Raw genomic sequence first — 17,016 nt, 5'->3', positions numbered from 1 at the left:
TGAGCTATATCATAATCTCGAGATCCATGCGGAAGCAGAGGGTGTTGTTCCTCGGCTAGTCTAGATCATGTTCAAGATTCGTATACTATTGGACGACATCCAATTAAATTAGAATTGACTGTTGTCCATTGATTTAACCTAATATCCTCCCGTGCAGACCTTGCCAAGACTGTTGTGGACAGACTGTTAGGGGCGACGGGCAGTGAGCATCCGCCATCGGAGCACCGCCAAGCGGACTTGGCGGTCTTCTCCGGGAGGCTTCCTAATACATCATTTGATTAGCGCTGCGAGGCCAAGAAATTTCGCTTGGCAAAGCCGTCTCCAAGCCCTCCAAATGTTCCATGAGAGCTTAGCACGTGTAGAAAACTATAAGCTCTTATTTGCTGCGGGGAATATGTTCATTGTGGTCCAAATATCGCCTATAATGCCCCCGAGAGAAGTAATCGGACAGCCAAGATGGTCCGGGGATTTGAACGCAACCTTTCCCTGCTAGCGATCTTGGCGTGAGATAAGTTCTACAATCGAGCTCTCACAATAAGGCTTGCATGAACCTATTTGAAAGCTTTACATCCCACCTCTGCGTCTTCGATATCTTTTCACTCAAGCAACCTAAATCAGCAACTATCATTTTATCTACATACTCATCTTCATCATATTCGCTTCGCCATATTCATATTGAGAAGCATCTTTGATATTTTAAAAGTCGCTATTGGTGACCAAAATGCGGGCAATATCACTTGTCCTTGCGGCAAGTCTCACCTCATCGGTGATCGCCCAAACCTATCAGCGGCTCGGGGGCTGCCCTGATTTGGGTTGCGTGTTTCCGCCTGACCAGTACGTACTGTGTCGCCAATCAAGTTACACGCACACTAATGCGAACTATTGCGACAGGGCCGACTTTCTAGCGGGGCAATACTTCGATATTCGCCTCGAAGTCCACTCACCCGTGAATGGCTCCGAAGCTCGTACTGGAGAACCTGATCCAAACTTTACATTTACCATCTCGAAGAAGGGGGGTCATCCGGTCTCTGCAACGAAGTACTTCAAGACGAGCGAGCCAGAGCTGGAACAATGGACTTTTGACTGGTATGAAGGTAAGTAAAAACTTAATTCGCCGTGGTCTATCGTACAGATCGTGGAATTAACCCGAATAGATCTTTTCGCGGAAGACGCGGACACGCCATCCGTGGTCAACGTTACTTCAAAGGCATACAGAAGAGTTGCACTTTACGAGCCAGGAGAGTATGAAGCTACACTTACATACTATGGGAATCAAAAAACAGTTGCAAATTGGCTTGTTCGCGACATTCCGTCTAAAAGACGGGCAAAGAATGTCATCCTTTTCGTCGGAGATGGAATGACTACCAACATGATTACAGCGGCGCGGCTCATGGCGCACCGGAGTATCAACGGCAAGTATATGACCAAGATGGCTCTGGATAAATTTCCTGTGTTAGGCCACCAGATGACACATTCTATGGATTCGTTTATTACCGATTCGGCTAACTCGGCCACTGCCCTCTACTCGGGACACAAAACAACCGTTAACGCTTTGAATGTCTACATCGATTCTTCCGAGGACCCTTTTGATGATCCCAAGTTTGAGACCATCGCCGAAATTTTCAAGCGTCATTATCCGCATGGGGGTGTTGGAATTGTTTCGACTGCATTTTTGGCCGATGCCACCCCCGCTGCGTTGACAGCCCACACAAGCACGCGAGGCGAGTATGACCACGTTATCAGCACTTACTATGAAGGCCTGACCAACTACACATGGACAAAGCTGGAGGGTGGCCCTGATGTGATCCTCGGAGCAGGCGCTGAGAATTTCTTGGAGAGTGAAGACGCCCCGCGAGACTATTACAAACTATTTGCCGATAAAGGTTACAACCTGGCTTGGAACAACACGGCCCTGGAAAAAGCAGCCACCGATGAGAAGCTTCTGGGTGTTTTCCAAACCTCAAACCTCGCGACTTGGCTTGATCGCAATGTCTATCAGGCAAACCTCCTCAATCACAGCAATTACCCCGATGGCTCAGGTCGGGATGCCGATGATCTCCCCGGACTTAAAGACATGACTCTGAAGGCGATTGATGTGCTCCATAAACGACACAGTCGGGAGGGCTGGTTCATGATGTCCGAGGCTGCGAGTATCGACAAGCAAATGCACACCTTGGACTACGATCGAGCCCTTGGTGAACTTCTCGAACTCGATGATACTGTGCGCGCAACTATTGAAAAGCTTGAGGAACTTGGGCAGCTTGAAGACACCCTCATTGTCGTCACGGCTGACCACGGTCACGGCTTCGACGTTACCGGCTCGGTCGACACTCAGTACCTAAAGGCACAGGAGGATGATCGAGACAAACGCCGAGCGATCGGGTACTACGAAAACTCTGGACTATCGCAGTACACAGTGACTGGGCCCAATTCTCTCCGCTACTCTGAGGGTGTCCATTTCCCTGCACGCTGGGACCCGCGATATACGCTCCACTCGGGCGTGGTCGCCTTCCCTGATCACCGAGAAAATTATGAGGTGCATAGTGATGGTCCTCGGACGCCTGCAGAGGCTATAAATGGCGGGAGTAACGGATACTACGCTTCCTACAAGGATGCTGTCACTGGGTTCCTAATTAATGGAACTCTACCCGTTGATGCAGGCCAGGGAGTACACTCATTGACAGATGTGCCCGTATTTGCACGGGGCCCATGCCAAGAATTATTTGGTGGAGTGTCAAATTCCATTGACATTTTCTTCAATATGGCTGAGTGCCTGGGATTGTCGGAGGTGGAGCACAAAACTGGACACTGAACTGGAAAGGCAGGCCGCACTTGAGGCGATGCGAGATTCAAATATTTGAAAACATGGCTCATAGCAGAATCAAAAGGAAAAATATCGTTCAACATTTAATGATAGACACAAAGCCCTAGATTCGTTTCTGCAAGTTCATTGGTCCTCCGTGGGTTGAGAGAGGGGGAGAGGAGAACAGCTGCATCTGGATGACTGCTGATTGATGATTGGTCCCGCCCTCCCGGAGAATGCGCGGAGTTAGGCTCTATAAGGGTTTTTATAGGCAACGGAAATGTGAGTGGCTGGCTAGTCATCCACGGTAGAATGTAGAATAGTCACGGAAAATCAATTTCACGAATGAGTAAAGGACAATTCTATTCTATATTCAAGTTATCTTCTTGTTTCGGTCCATCTACAGATTGAATACCAATTCAGACAGGATCATTCGAAACACGAGAAAATGTGTCATCGTTCAGGCTTGAATGAACCCTGACCACAACGATTCGCATGCCCAAGAGCGCCACATTATATATCAAAGTGGCCCTCGACGAAAGTCTTTAGTGTAGGGTTTTCGCAAACCCACCACTCGAAGGACGTTGCTGCGGGTCTGGCGCGGCAAAATCGAGGCACTGTCATCACGGCGGAGTTAACGGAATCAAGATCAAGGATGATGACACTGACCCACTATGGAGTCCGCCATCGGAAGTAACGCTGGCACATTCCGAAGTATTGGAAAAATCATGACTTACTATTTATTGAGATCCTCCTCGCGTGAAAAGATCTGCCATCAAAAGATTCTGTGTATTTGAGCATATTGGTAACACAATGGTCCAAACGCTTCCTTTCAGCAACATCCAAGTCTCGTCGCCAGGCTTTGGTGCAATGGGTCTGAGCTTCGGCTTGGGCTCCAACTTAAGCCTCGAGCAAGCCGAGCCTGTCCTTCTGAAGGCTATTGAGCTGGGATGCACGTTCTGGGACACCGCGGTGAGTTTCACGTTGATAGCGAAATTTCTAAATGCAGGACTCTGAGAAAGATATAGGTAGTCTATCAGGCTGGCGTGAATGAAAAACTCCTTGGAGAGTTTATTCGAAAGCACAACGTCCGCAACAAAATATTCAGTGGGTCAACCGATAATGAACGTCATCGTGTTTCTTTTGGCTGACATGTCATATTCCAGTCGCCTCGAAATGCGGTTTTGATGTCTTTGGAGTCGGTGGCGTGACCAACTCGGCTGCGCACATCAAAGAGTATATTGAAGGCACTATCGAAAGACTGGGATTTACTCCTGACTTGTATTACCTTCACCGGATAGACCCGAGTAAGTGCAATGTCTTACGCCAGAATGTTCATTCGTAAATTTTGACTCTGGACAGATACATCCCTTGAGGAGTCAATTCCTGCTCTGGATTCAATTCGCAAGGCAGGCAAAACGAAGTACATTGGTCTTTCCGAATGCTCCGCAGCGACCCTACGGAAAGCAAATTCGAGTACGTACTCGACATGAAACATTGACTGAATTTTGAACTGACGGCCCCCAGTTGCTAAGATCGATGCTGTTCAAGCAGAATACTCTGCTTTTGAGACATTACATGAGACCGATGGTTTGATTGAGACTGCAAGGGAGCTGGGAGTCACATATGTTGCTTATAGCCCGCTTGGACATGGTTGGCTTGTGGACAATTTTGACTACAAGACTCCTGATGACTTTGCTCCGGATGACTTCAGAAGAACAGGTAATTATAGCTCCCCAGTTGTATTTGGAGTTCTGTCACAGTACTAAAGAGACCTACATCTAGTTCCCAAGTTTCAAGGTGAAAACTTCTACAGAAATCGGGCAATTGTTGAGGAGATTAAGAAGCTTGCAGCACGCAAAGGATGCTCGATTAGCCAAATAGCGCTGGCCTGGGTTGCTTCGCAGGGCATGATCGCTATTCCAGGTACCACAAAGGCACACCGATTGGAGGAGAACTGGGCATCTCGCGACATCGAGCTCACGGCGGAGGAGAAGCAGGAGATGCGCCGGATAATAGATGCTGCCAAGCCTCACGGGAACAGATATGCTCCCGCCCAGCAGGCTATGGTCGGACATTAGATTAATACTGAACCAGGGCGCTTGGAGGCAAGTCTGGCAGGCAGACTGGATGAGAAGGATCAACGAACCAACAACCAATCCACCACAAAAATCTGGAGCCCGGTCTTACAAAACGGAAACAGATACTTTTTTGAGTGAAAGTTTGTGCTGAAGTTGTCTTTTTCTCCGTCTGAGATGGGAAGCTATATTGGTATAGACAGTGTATCATGAAAATTATCATCGAATCAGAAACAACCTATCCCAGGCTCTATCCCCACTACAGTAATTATTAACTAATTTTTTAAGCGATAGTCGATTGACTAAGGGTAGTTAATATAATATAATAACTAAGCATTTAGGCGTGCTCAGGTCTACTCAGTGACCCTGAGCCGGAGCGTCTTCATAAAAGCAGTGGCAGCTGGATAGGAAAGCCCCACCCGGATCAGATTATCCTGTCTATATAGCCACGGAAACTTAGTGGCTAATGGCGAGATCAAGGCCCTTTTAAGTGTCGCACGAGTAAGATCCTGCAGCATTAACCACTCGTGGGTTATGCTATGCCAGGCTATGCATTAAAAACCGAAAATGAGTTGCAGTCCCGAAGCTCTCTGGCATAACGTCTGATCGATCGGGTGCCACAGCTACTTGGTACTTAAAGTTGTAACCTAAGCAAACTTGGCGGTCTTGGTATTAGGATTCCAAGCTTTTTAGGCGGGCCGGATCGGCAGTGGCGTTAAAAACCCTCTCAACCACCTCGTCGCAACAGCTTCTTTACCGTGCAGATTATTCGTTCTGCGACTGTTGTTTTCTTTTTCTTTTTTTTTTAATATCTCTTTCAACTTTCTCAGCCGTGAAAACATAAAACTTGGAAGCAGTCCGTTTCCATAGGAATCTCAAAGGCTAAGAACCCATATCCCAAGGTCAACGAATTAGAGATCGCATATCTAGAAAATATTCCCAAGTTCTCTTGCCTAGTGACAATGGCATATAATTTATGAAGACGTCCACCCCAACCCAATTTTGTCCCGCAACCTCATGTTAATTTTTCGTTCAATTTGGACTTAAATCAGCAGCATTACAGCCTTTTTCGTTGACGGTTCCGAAGGAACTGCGTATCATCGTCCACACCCGAGTAAAATGGGCCTTTGAACTGCAGCCAGATTACCAAGTGAAATATTGATGCCTACGAGCGTTGAATGAATTCCCACGTCGCCCCGCTGTGGAATAAGCCCTTAGACGGCTATCATGACGTCTTTGATCGGAGAGCACTAAAGTACCCTGCGTCAGGTTTAGTTCCTGTTGCGATAATATGACAATCTCCGTTGTGATCTCTGTGCACACCTCAGAAAAATGGGCTTAGCAGGACTCCGTCGGTGTGGAGATTTCTTGCCCGATTTTTGGGTATCTAGACGCCTATTCATATCATGTCACCTTCCTAGTTTTCCTTGGTGAGGTTGCAATCCGCCCATGCGTGCGGGAGACCCCGCTTGTGACAATCCAATTATTTTAGTCGAAACCAGATTTCGCCGTCGCCGATCAGGCAAGATCTGCATGCACATCCTCGGACTTTCGAGCGTTCTCTAGGTGTAGGTGTAGCCTTGGAATACCCTAGAAGGTTGATTTTCAGGCCCAGCCCACCTATAATAAGACCCTGAAAAAAAAGAAAAGAAAACTATAAAAATCTAGGCGAAGAGAATTTTTTACTTCGGGTGAACACAAGCAACTATTTTGCTTGTATTCCAGTCCAGCTTGTGGAATGCATTTCTTACTCTACACGACCTTTCTGCTGGTCAGCACAGCTATGGCATTGCAAAATCCTCATCGCAAGACTGCATCTTTTAGAAACCCCGCCAGATCTCGGCAGAAAAGAGAGCTTTCACCATCTTCAGGGTTGCAGTATCTGAATAACCGAACGGAAGGCTATCTAGTAAACGGTACTCATTTCCCCCAAGTGCCGTTTGATATTGGCGAGAGCTACGCAGGTCTACTGAGCAATACCCCACATGGAAGCTCAAGTCTCTTCTTTTGGTTCTTTCCGTCGACAAATCCGGCTGCTGATAAGGAGGTGTGCATCAAGTATATTGTCTTACTTCAATAAAACTCTTCTGACTCCGATTTAGATCACAATATGGCTGAATGGCGGACCGGGATGCAGTTCCCTGGATGGCTTGCTTCAGGAAAATGGCCCCTTTCTATGGCAATCGGGGACCTACAAGCCTGTTCGAAACCCCTACTCGTGGTCTAATCTGACCAACATCGTCTATATTGATCAGCCAGCCGGTACTGGCCTGTCACCAGGCCCGGCAACAGTGCAGGATGAGATCGATGTGTCCAATCAATTTAATGATTTCTGGAAGAGGTTTATTGAGACCTTTGGCATGCAAGGATACAAAGTTTATATCACCGGTGAAAGCTATGCTGGACAATACATACCATATCTGGCGGCTGGAATGCTTGACCAAAATGATACGACTCATTTCAACCTGAAAGGCATTCAAATCAACGATCCATCCATTAATGAAGATGGCGTCATGATCTACGGTAAGATTGAAGCCTACGATTGAATCGACGAATGCTATGCTAATTCGGGTTCTTGTAGCACCTGCGGTCGCAGCCTTAAATTACTTTGACCGCATATTTGGTTTGAACGAAACGTTCATGAAGGATATTAACGCCAAATCTGAAAAGTGCGGCTTCAATGGGTTCCTTGAATCAGCTCTGAAATTCCCACCACCAAAGAATTTTCCCACTGCACCAGACCCCAGTCAAGGTGACTGTGACGTGTGGGATCAGATTGTCAAAGCAGCAACCTATGTGAACCCATGTTTCAACATGTATCATTTGACAGACTTCTGCCCTTTTCTGTGGGATGAAATGGGCTTCCCATCACTGGCTGGTGGGCCAAACGACTACTTCAACCAGAGTGCAGTTCAAGAGGCACTCCATGTTCCACCCACCAACTATGCTGTCTGCGGTGGGGACATCTTCCCCAATGGCGATGGGTCAGTGCCAAGTGCCTTGGGTCCGCTCCCTAGTGTGATTGAACGCACTAATAACGTTGTTCTGGGACACGGGTGGCTTGACTACTTGTTATTTATGAATGGCAGCCTAGCAACGATACAGAACATGGTGAGTCACGCGCAAAAATTTTCCTCTCAAAATGAATCGCGATAATTTATGTTGCTGACTTGACAAAAATTAGACATGGGGAGGAAAACAAGGATTTCAAAAGGCGCCAACTGAGCCTCTCTTTGTGCCATACACAGATACTCTAGATGAAAACGCCAATGGCAAGGCAGAATCGCCGTACACTGCCGATGCAGGTGCTGGAATTCTTGGCACGGCTCATACAGAGCGCGGTTTAACATTTACTACGGTCTATGGCTCTGGACACGAGATTCCTCAATATGTCCCCGGGGCTGCCTATCGACAAGTACGTATATATTGCAAGCTTTCCCTAGGAAGCTTTCTCATTTCACTTCCTCTGCTAATCATTCGCAGCTCGAATTCCTCTTGGGCCGTATCGACAGTCTTCAACAGAGGGGGTCATATACAACACTGTAGCGCGATGACAAGGATATTGCAGTCTTCATTTTTTAAGAGCTCTCGCAGCTCTAGCTGTATATATGTATAACCTAAACTAAGCGCCATAGTTGCGAATAACTTGTAGTCTGGATGAGAAGGAAGAATGAGTTGAATTGAATCAGACATTGGGAGAGACAAAACCCAACGCCTGACATTCTGGATCCATACCGCGGCCAATTAAACGCAAATTAAAAATCACATCACGATCAAAAAAGAGATATCTTGAAAGTAGGGCATTGTCCATCAACATCCGTTCCTGTCGTCCTGGATTGGGACTGCCTCGATGATAGACTCCATAGCAGGGTTTGAATTCCAAATCCCAGTGATCTTCAGTCCGACACTAGCTAAAAGATCCGCCCATTGCTTCTTCGATCGCTCTACGCCAGCGCCAATGCTCATCATTTGGATGTCCATCGCAGATTGCATGCGGGGGACATTTGTATTAGGAAGCACGAAATCCACAATGATGATACGGGAGTATTCGGCATTCATTGCGGAGATAGTGTTGAGGAGAATTTTCTTGCAAATCCGATCAGGCCAGTCATGGAAAATCGCTCTAAAGTAATAGGCACGTGCATCTTCAATCGCTGGTCAGCAATGTATTCGTCAAATGGGAAACAACGTAACCGAGGCACACTTTTGATAGGTTGCGGGTCCAAAAAGCTATAGCTCACGGTTTCTATCCCGGGTCTATCAACGGCTGCCACAATTTTGGGTAGATCTTGGAGAATCAGCCGACCGGAGGTGTTGGAATATCTTGCATAGAAGTTTCCCAAGTCGTGACCCTGGTTTCCACCGATGTCGACAAGGAAAATAGCATCTGGGTGAGAACTGGTTCCGCTCATCAACCTTTCCACAGGGTATATATCAAACCAATTAGGTTTTCCTTCGCGTCGACTGGACATGTACGAGTTAAACAGCTTTTGATGTTCTTTACTCTCTGCAAGCCATTCGAACTGACTTTTACCCACAGCCCATTGCATAGGGGAAGTAGCATATTCTTCTGGATTATTGTAGTTGTGCAAACGAAGGTACTCGGGTAGTTTTGATAGAGCTGGTACTGTGAGATCATATCTGTTGTTCTGTATTAGTTGGGAGAAATTCACATATGCACAGATAGCAAAATCTCACATGCACGGAACCCCGTCGCGCCCAATAGGCTTGGTCATGGCAATTGTTTTCTCCGTCGCCTTGTAAATCTCCGCCTCTGAACTTGAACATAGACCTAGAGATGTCATAACTCTCATAAGGCGAACTTCGTTGGCCCAATCAGCTCGCAACTCTATATCTAGGCGTCTTCCCAGGTTTCGGTATACTTAAAGGGCACTTACCGATTAGGCCTCTATCGGCCCCCGTTTGAGAAGCCAAATCTGACGCTGATACTCCCTGCTTCTTTGTATCATTAGTGAGAATTGGAAATATCCCAAGTTCGACCACTGTTCTCATCGCGGCGTTTTCTGGTGGCTTGAGAAGAAGGGAGTCAGCTGACAGGTCAAGATCAAATAGATATTGATATACCGTATATACCTGATAAATCAAGCGTAGAATTGTCTCTGTTGGTGTTTCTACCACTAGCTTGAGCTCTTCGATCAATTGAAGAAGCCTGGAATGCCCATGCCCAGGGGTAGATGATTTTTCGGTTGCCTCTTGCCTGATCTGATCAGTCAAGGTTAATATAGAAGCGGCTGACATGTTGTATAACGAGTAGAGTGTGAGCTCTGTAAAGGAATAGAATTAAGTAGTTATAGCCCGGCACAATTGTTCAGCTTGTTCCAGTGGCAACAGTGGACTTTTTATATTCAACGACGCATCCCACAAGCGGCACAAATCATATTGACAAAGAGGTCCATGTGGCATAGATCATGTGCTCCGATCTCGCTCGTACCAAACGCAGAGCGGAACATCCCAGCGCAGAGCACATGGCTGTATTGTTGATCCCTGCTTTCTTTTTCGTTCTCGCACGGGAAATAAGAAGCACCTTTGTCGTGACTAAGCCCACTCTCTGCTGTACAATCTCCACACCACTTTCCGAGAATGGCATTGTAATGTCGATCATGGCGTCTGATAAGATTGGCTCTGGCTTATCTGATTGCGCTAAGAGTTGAAACCTTGGCATGAAACGAAGATCTTCATGACATGATGGCCAGCCCGGGTCATCCGAGAAGGGTTCACCCCTGTGGATAAACTCAAACTCGTCTTGTGTGGGTTTGGGCGACGAATAAGACCTCACAGAATGCCTGAGGCCTCACTTCTGGCCAAAGAAGCAATGACCAATGTGGATACGAGGTGGAATTTTTGCGTCGAGAGGTGGGATGCAAGACGAAAGCCAAAATTGACACAGACAAATAACTCAGCGTCTAGTTTTACATTCACGAAGTGAATATAACAATACGAGGCACAGTAAGAAGCAAAGGCTTTCATCTCTTACCTGTGTCCACATGAAAAGAGATGTGCTAGTGATGGTCCACAATGAAAAACATCGACGGTTTCCAATGGGCGGGAAACGAAATGCAGAATGGCCTTCACGGGTAACAGAGTATTTATCTTCACTATTAAGTATTAAGTCGGTCACTTTCTCCCGATAATATTCATCTCTAGATAATGATCAGGTGATCTCCAATGGAGAATTCTCACTACAAAAAGTGCACATCTGTGCCCAAAGAATACAACGTAGTCCATTTGACTAGGCTGTTTTGTTTTTCGCCAAAGACGCGGGATCTGGGTCAAACAGGGCATGCATTAGCTTGTATCGAGTTAATAAAACTGCAGATTATTCTTCCAGTTCTCCCAGAAACTGTGGGGCAAATTTGTGTAAATTCCGGGAGTGGAATGGGCAAATAATTTATACTGACACCCTTTTTTAGGCGAGATATTTACGAGAAACTCACTCGAGGTCTGCCAAAAGCTGCTAGAAAATGAAGATGAAAAGAGTATGCGCCGAGCGATGCGAGTTTAGATAGAGTATGAGATCCTATTCACGGCCAAGTCTCTAGCACTGCCTCAACAGCCCCACTGAAAAGCTTGTCTTGGTTAAAAAGGATACTCATCCGCTCAAGTGTGCCCCACGCCTATCCCGCCCTCGCCCGCGAATCAACCTCCTTTTGGTTGGGTATGACATCAATGACGCACACAGAAGTTGAGCTCAGGATTGACATCTAATTACCGAGATCAGCAGCGGATTTAGATGGAGTATTGATGATCTTAATTTTAAAATCCCGCCCATTACCACATATCACAATTGGACTTGGAGAGTCTTCATCGTACTTAATATATATTCCGATAGTTCCTCACCATAACCCTTCTGAATCCACTAGTTGTGATTCCCATTCATCCAAGGCTTTCATGGATGAAAAAGTACTCTGAAAGGAGAAAGAGACATCAGAAAGCCATATTTATGACTGTGTCAACATCACATACCTCCACAGTGACAAGTATTGACGACCTTGAAACTTTGACCTTGCGTAGACTGTGTCTGATACTTTCCCCCGGGATTTGCAAATGTACAAATTGGCTACAGTGATAGTCCGGAAATTTGACTTATCTACAACATCAGGCAACCGAATGATCGTAAACCTTCTTTCCTGCCCAGTTCGCTTTTGGAGTCCTCTTTCTAATTCTGAATGAGGACGTCTTCCCTTATTACACTTGCATAGTCGAATGCTTTGGATGATTACACGCAGGGGAGAACTAATGTAGCCGGCTTCATTGCCGTGTGAATAGCCTTTACGTTCTTGTTTAACCTTCCATGCTACGCTTCAAATTCAAAATAGGGACCCACCAGAGAAGGAAATGGACCCTCGATTCTATTTCCACCGGTCTATTCTTGCTGAGTGGAGACCGCTCTACTCGATATGATTGAGATCAGATCAAAATTACAGAAGAGTGCACGTAACAATGACCAAAATATGTAAAGTGAGTCTGGGAGCAGTCCTTGAATTCGAAAAAGGGTAATCCGTTGGCTCGAATCAAGAGCCCCTTGCAAGTTCTTTACTCGCTAATTACACATTGAAAGGACTAAAGATAAGACGTGAGACGTTATTTATGGCTGACAGTATCAATGGGGCTAACTTGAGAATCAACTGGCTGGCATCTTTGAAGAACAGACAGATCAATGAAAAATTCGATCCCTTGATACATAGAATGATATCTCTTAAATAGTCCCAGATATCTGTCTGTTTGTCAGAAAGTGACACCTATCTTATCCAAGGAAGCAGTCACTGAAATATTCACTGGCTGGAAACTGAGATGAGAGATGACTGAAAACGTGGCCGTGAAGCGATGAGTCTCATACCATAATTTGCCGGTGTTTTCTTTTAGGCATCTCATGGAAACCTGCGGCCAAAGGATAATTAGGAAATCCAGAGCCCAAGTTCTACCGTATATATTCAGTCTGGAGCATCGGTAATAATGTCCCAATGAGGTCGAAACATTGTCGTAATATGAGGCGCATCCAACCACAGGATATTCTTTAGGTGGACTAGAGAATCATGATAACTTGCCAGGTTCAATACTTTACCATTTTCACGAGCCTTTTCTAGAAAAGAATGATAATGATCAGTGCCAAATGAAGCAACCATTCCAATTGAAAGTAGCCAGATATTGAGGGAGGCGTCAATCGACGGTCTTGGCCGAAAATGTTTGAGATGCTTCAGCAGCTGTGTCGCAATGGAATTCAAGATAGTGGCGTGCGAGTAATATGTTGGACCCTGGAGAAGAAACATGTAAAGTATAATCGCGTACCGAACTGATTCAGAAACATGCGAGCATTTTTCGCTTGCATCTGAAAGCGATGGCAGAAGCCGGTGAATCACGAAACAAGCCAGGTCGTGAAGCTGTGTCGACTGGAAGGGGGTATCCTGGGCCAATGCAAAGATTCTGCGAAGTCGATCAAACACATTCTTGACTTCCGAGTCCATATCCGCTTCGGTGAGCGTAGAGAGGGGGCTGGACAGACTGGCAGGATCTATCTGCCATTCTGGGATGGGAGGAATGCCGTCTCCAAAGCCGAGATCATTTTGCGTATTGAATTGAGGATGACCCATGATAAGCATTGTGACCCTTTGGCAGATGTTAAAAGGTAATCTTCTGGTATATGGCACGAAAACTAACCAGCTAACCATTCTCGCAGTCAGAGGACTCGTTTGTCTAACTGCATTGATTCCACCTCTCATTTTGACAAGTTGTTTTACGCCTTCAACATGCATCTGGCTAGTTTCCATGTTTCCTTTGCCGAACTAGCAGTGAAATCAAGATCAGCAGGCCTTCATTAAGAAAATCTTACACACAATAAGGAGAGGGGGATCGATAATCAATGTCCTACTTCAATAGTTGCCAAGGTAATAACAGAGTTCATGGTACCATCCTGTACAGCCAATGAGGGTTCTTCGATTTTCCGTCGGAGTAGAGCCACAGAGTCAGCCATAAGTAATTCTGACATTTGAAACCCCTTCTGTGCCAATAGTTCCTCATCGAGGCTCGCAGTTTGCAACGAGACATGAAATAGTGCCGGGTCACCAAGAGCAAGGGGCCACCAGGAGATAAGAAAAGGGTTGGAAGTAGCATTTAGATCCAGTGGATAGTACTGAAAGGCAATTTTATGAAGAACTGTTTTTGTCAGCCAGGTATAGACCAACAACAACAGAAGGCGTATACCACACACAGTTATGAATGAGTCGTTGGACTCGTTCTCGAGGAAGCCTTGTCGAAGGATATGACTCAAATGGGTCAAGAGAGCCAAATCTGGAACTAGTCAAAATGACGGCTTTCTTGGCCGTGGCAATCGATGTGCCATGCTCTCGCCCAGCTGGTCCCGGCGGGATTGTCCAGGGTTCGTTCGCATAGACACACAGGACCCGGCGCTTGATGCAGCGAGAGCAACTTGGTGTACGTCGGTCGCAACTGTGTTTGAAATTGGCACAGGCACTACAGGATCGGCGAAGAGTCTTGCTCATGTTGGGGGAAACAGAGCCGGGAAATCCGGAATGGAGCCACCCAAGGAGGAGAGTTAGGGATGGGCCGAGGGCCAACACGACTCCGTTTGCCTTAATCTCCAAATTAGCTGGTCACTTCCGGTTGGTCGATTTATCTGGTGAGAATTATAGAAATGAATATTATACCGGAAAGGGAAAATAGGAAATGAATTCAATGGGGATTGAGATTGCTTGGATTATTTGTGCTGATTATGATTGCGCACATGGCCTGAGTCTGGTGCCCAAAACAGACTAGCGCAGAATAAATTAATACAGTTGGGCTTGGCGTTTTCGGAGTCTAGTCCTCATTCGGTAATCAGTCGATGTACCTTGCGATCTAGTCGATGTGGATCAAGGAGATCAAGACATCGCGCCTTTGGGGGTATTTATAAGTAGACCACATTTTCCAGTGGTTGGAGGATTGATACCAGCTGGCCCCTTATTCTAGTCTGTGATCATCAAAGGCTAGGGTTCACATCATGGATATCAACATAGCTGCCGGAGCATTAAATAGCTCGAGAACTCTAGCAGCCTCGTCCAAATGGCAACAAATGAATGCTTCTGTCGCTAGTCAGCTTCAAAGCACTTTTCAAAGGTCTCTTCTGGGCTGGTCAACATGGCAGTATCTCGCGACCTTTCTACTGGGGGTAGTCATCTACGATCAAGGTAATTGAGAGCACTAAAATCCAAATTCTGAAAGATAATACATCAGCTCACAGATAAACCTAGTTATGTATATCAAGCGCAAAGGCTCTATTGCTGGGCCATCATTCAAAATTCCATTGATCGGTCCCTTTATTCAAGCACTTCATCCAAAGTTTGATGAATATCTGGCACAGTGGGCGAGTGGGCCACTCAGCTGTGTATCAGTTTTTCATAAGTGAGTTCCCTCATAGATACCCGAATCTCCCTAATACAATACTGACATTAAAATTCACAGATTCGTTGTCCTAGCCTCTGACCGAGACATTGCGCACAAAGTCTTCAAATCACCCTCGTATACCGAGCCATGTCTTGTACCAGTTGCGAAGGACATTTTAGGCCACAAAGCTTGGGTTTTCTTGCAGGGCAGAGAACATGCTGAGTACCGGCGAGGATTGACGCCACTTTTCACCAACAAAGCTATGGCTACCTACTTCCCTGTTCAAGAAAGGGTCTTCGCAGACTACTTTGACAAATTTGTTGCAGCCAGTCAGGCAAACAGAGAACAGCCGGTTCCATTCATGACCCTATTCCGTGAAATCAATTGTGCACTGTCATGTCGGACATTCTTCGGTGATTATATCTCGCAGAATGCGGTCAAGAGAATCGCAGACGATTACTACCTCGCTACCGCTGCCCTTGAACTTGTCAATGTCCCATTCTCCATGCACATCCCATTCACTAAGACCTGGAAAGGAAAGCGAATAGCTGATGCAGTGCACGCTGAGTTCGAGAAATGTGCAGCCGCTTGCAAGGCCAATATGGCGACTGGGGCTGCACCCACCAGTATTGTAGATCACTGGGTATTACACATGATGGAGTCTGAGCGATATCGCCAGCGCATTGCCGCAGGCGAGACAGATGTCGAAAAGCCGACGAACATGATCCGCGAATTTACAAACAAGGAAATCAGTGAGACCCTCTTCACATTCCTATTCGCATCACAAGACGCATCAAGCAGTGCGACAACATGGCTGTTCCAAATATTGGCCCAACGACCCGATGTCCTTGATCGTTTAAGACAAGAGAACTTGGATGCCAGGGGCGGCGATAGAACCAAGCCGTTTGACCTACCCATGCTCGAGTCGCTCACCTACACGAACGCCGTGATCAAAGAGTTACTACGCCACCGGCCGCCTGTCATCTTTGTGCCTTACCTAGCAACAAAGGATTTCCCAGTAACTGCAGACTATACGGTGCCAAGGGGATCCATGATTATCCCGTCTTGCTACCCAGCTCTGCATGATCCAGACGCTTATCCAGACCCGAACGTATTCAACCCTGACCGCTGGATCACAGGCGATGCCGAGTCCAAAACCAAGAACTGGCTGGTTTTTGGTGCAGGGCCACATGATTGTTTGGCGAGACGGTACGTACCGTTGTCGATGGCCGCAATGATTGGGAAGGCAGCATTGGAACTTGATTGGAAGCATTTTGCGACAGAGCAATCGGAAGAGATTCGAGTGTTTGCTACGTTGTTTCCGATGGTAAGTATCCGATTCCCTGTCTGTATAGCATATTTTTACTAAATTTTCGGCTAGGATGGTTGTCCATTGGTTTTTACAGGAAAACCTTAGCATAATAATTAGTAGTTGTTTATCTCTCATTGTATAATAATCTAGAAACGCAGGGTATCTTGGCTCGAGAAGAGGAAGTCACAAAATACCGCGAGGACACCGATAGTCCTCCGTACGTTCAGTCATTATAGTAATGCTCGATTCCCTGTCCATTTTGGATAGTATCCGGGGTATACTCGGAATTGAGCACTGTAACACGGTAGTCAGCGATGTAGGAGATATTCAACTCTCCCTGCTGGCTGGTTCAGTTTCATAAACTATATTATCATATTGAGTATCCTATTCTATTGAATCCCATCTTTACAAGCCTATATAGCATC

General features: G+C 46.3%; 6 protein-coding genes across 6 annotated transcripts; 4 read left to right on the top strand and 2 right to left on the bottom strand.

Annotated features, from left to right (window-relative positions):
* Positions 1 to 721: 721 nt before the first annotated feature.
* N7462_001009 (alkaline phosphatase) lies at positions 722 to 2,812 on the top strand (the record flags this gene model as incomplete). Its single annotated transcript, XM_057072735.1, has 3 exons — positions 722 to 834; positions 892 to 1,094; positions 1,155 to 2,812. The coding sequence occupies 3 exons, from the start codon at positions 722 to 724 to the stop codon at positions 2,810 to 2,812; spliced, it is 1,974 nt and encodes a 657-aa protein (XP_056939265.1).
* An 804-nt stretch (positions 2,813 to 3,616) lies between these two features.
* On the top strand, positions 3,617 to 4,884 carry N7462_001008 (aldo/keto reductase; the record flags this gene model as incomplete). Its single annotated transcript, XM_057072734.1, has 6 exons — positions 3,617 to 3,775; positions 3,832 to 3,910; positions 3,970 to 4,110; positions 4,166 to 4,279; positions 4,331 to 4,525; positions 4,589 to 4,884. The coding sequence occupies 6 exons, from the start codon at positions 3,617 to 3,619 to the stop codon at positions 4,882 to 4,884; spliced, it is 984 nt and encodes a 327-aa protein (XP_056939264.1).
* A 1,735-nt stretch (positions 4,885 to 6,619) lies between these two features.
* cpdS (uncharacterized protein) lies at positions 6,620 to 8,427 on the top strand (the record flags this gene model as incomplete). The annotated part of the gene is made up of 5 exons (XM_057072733.1): positions 6,620 to 6,928; positions 6,984 to 7,404; positions 7,463 to 7,992; positions 8,066 to 8,296; positions 8,365 to 8,427. 5 exons carry the CDS (start codon positions 6,620 to 6,622, stop codon positions 8,425 to 8,427), a joined length of 1,554 nt encoding a protein of 517 aa, XP_056939263.1.
* Positions 8,428 to 8,691: 264 nt separating this feature from the next.
* Positions 8,692 to 10,164, bottom strand: N7462_001006 (uncharacterized protein; the record flags this gene model as incomplete). Its single annotated transcript, XM_057072732.1, has 4 exons — positions 8,692 to 9,035; positions 9,086 to 9,522; positions 9,580 to 9,730; positions 9,780 to 10,164. Coding segments are annotated over 4 exons (1,317 nt in total), but the record flags the coding sequence as incomplete, so codon positions are not given.
* A 2,669-nt stretch (positions 10,165 to 12,833) lies between these two features.
* On the bottom strand, positions 12,834 to 14,399 carry N7462_001005 (Zn(II)2Cys6 transcription factor; the record flags this gene model as incomplete). Its single annotated transcript, XM_057072731.1, has 4 exons — positions 12,834 to 13,506; positions 13,558 to 13,682; positions 13,769 to 14,052; positions 14,108 to 14,399. 4 exons carry the CDS (start codon positions 14,397 to 14,399, stop codon positions 12,834 to 12,836), a joined length of 1,374 nt encoding a protein of 457 aa, XP_056939261.1.
* A 497-nt stretch (positions 14,400 to 14,896) lies between these two features.
* Positions 14,897 to 16,696, top strand: N7462_001004 (cytochrome P450; the record flags this gene model as incomplete). Its single annotated transcript, XM_057072730.1, has 4 exons — positions 14,897 to 15,083; positions 15,147 to 15,297; positions 15,358 to 16,606; positions 16,661 to 16,696. The coding sequence occupies 4 exons, from the start codon at positions 14,897 to 14,899 to the stop codon at positions 16,694 to 16,696; spliced, it is 1,623 nt and encodes a 540-aa protein (XP_056939260.1).
* Positions 16,697 to 17,016: the final 320 nt, after the last annotated feature.

Source organism: Penicillium macrosclerotiorum (genome assembly GCF_028827735.1).
Source record: "Penicillium macrosclerotiorum strain IBT 26536 chromosome Unknown utg000001l_segment0_segment0, whole genome shotgun sequence".
NCBI lineage: Eukaryota > Fungi > Ascomycota > Eurotiomycetes > Eurotiales > Aspergillaceae > Penicillium > Penicillium macrosclerotiorum.
The sequence above is the reverse complement of the archived record's forward strand: the minus strand, read 5'-3'. Positions and strand labels throughout refer to the sequence as shown.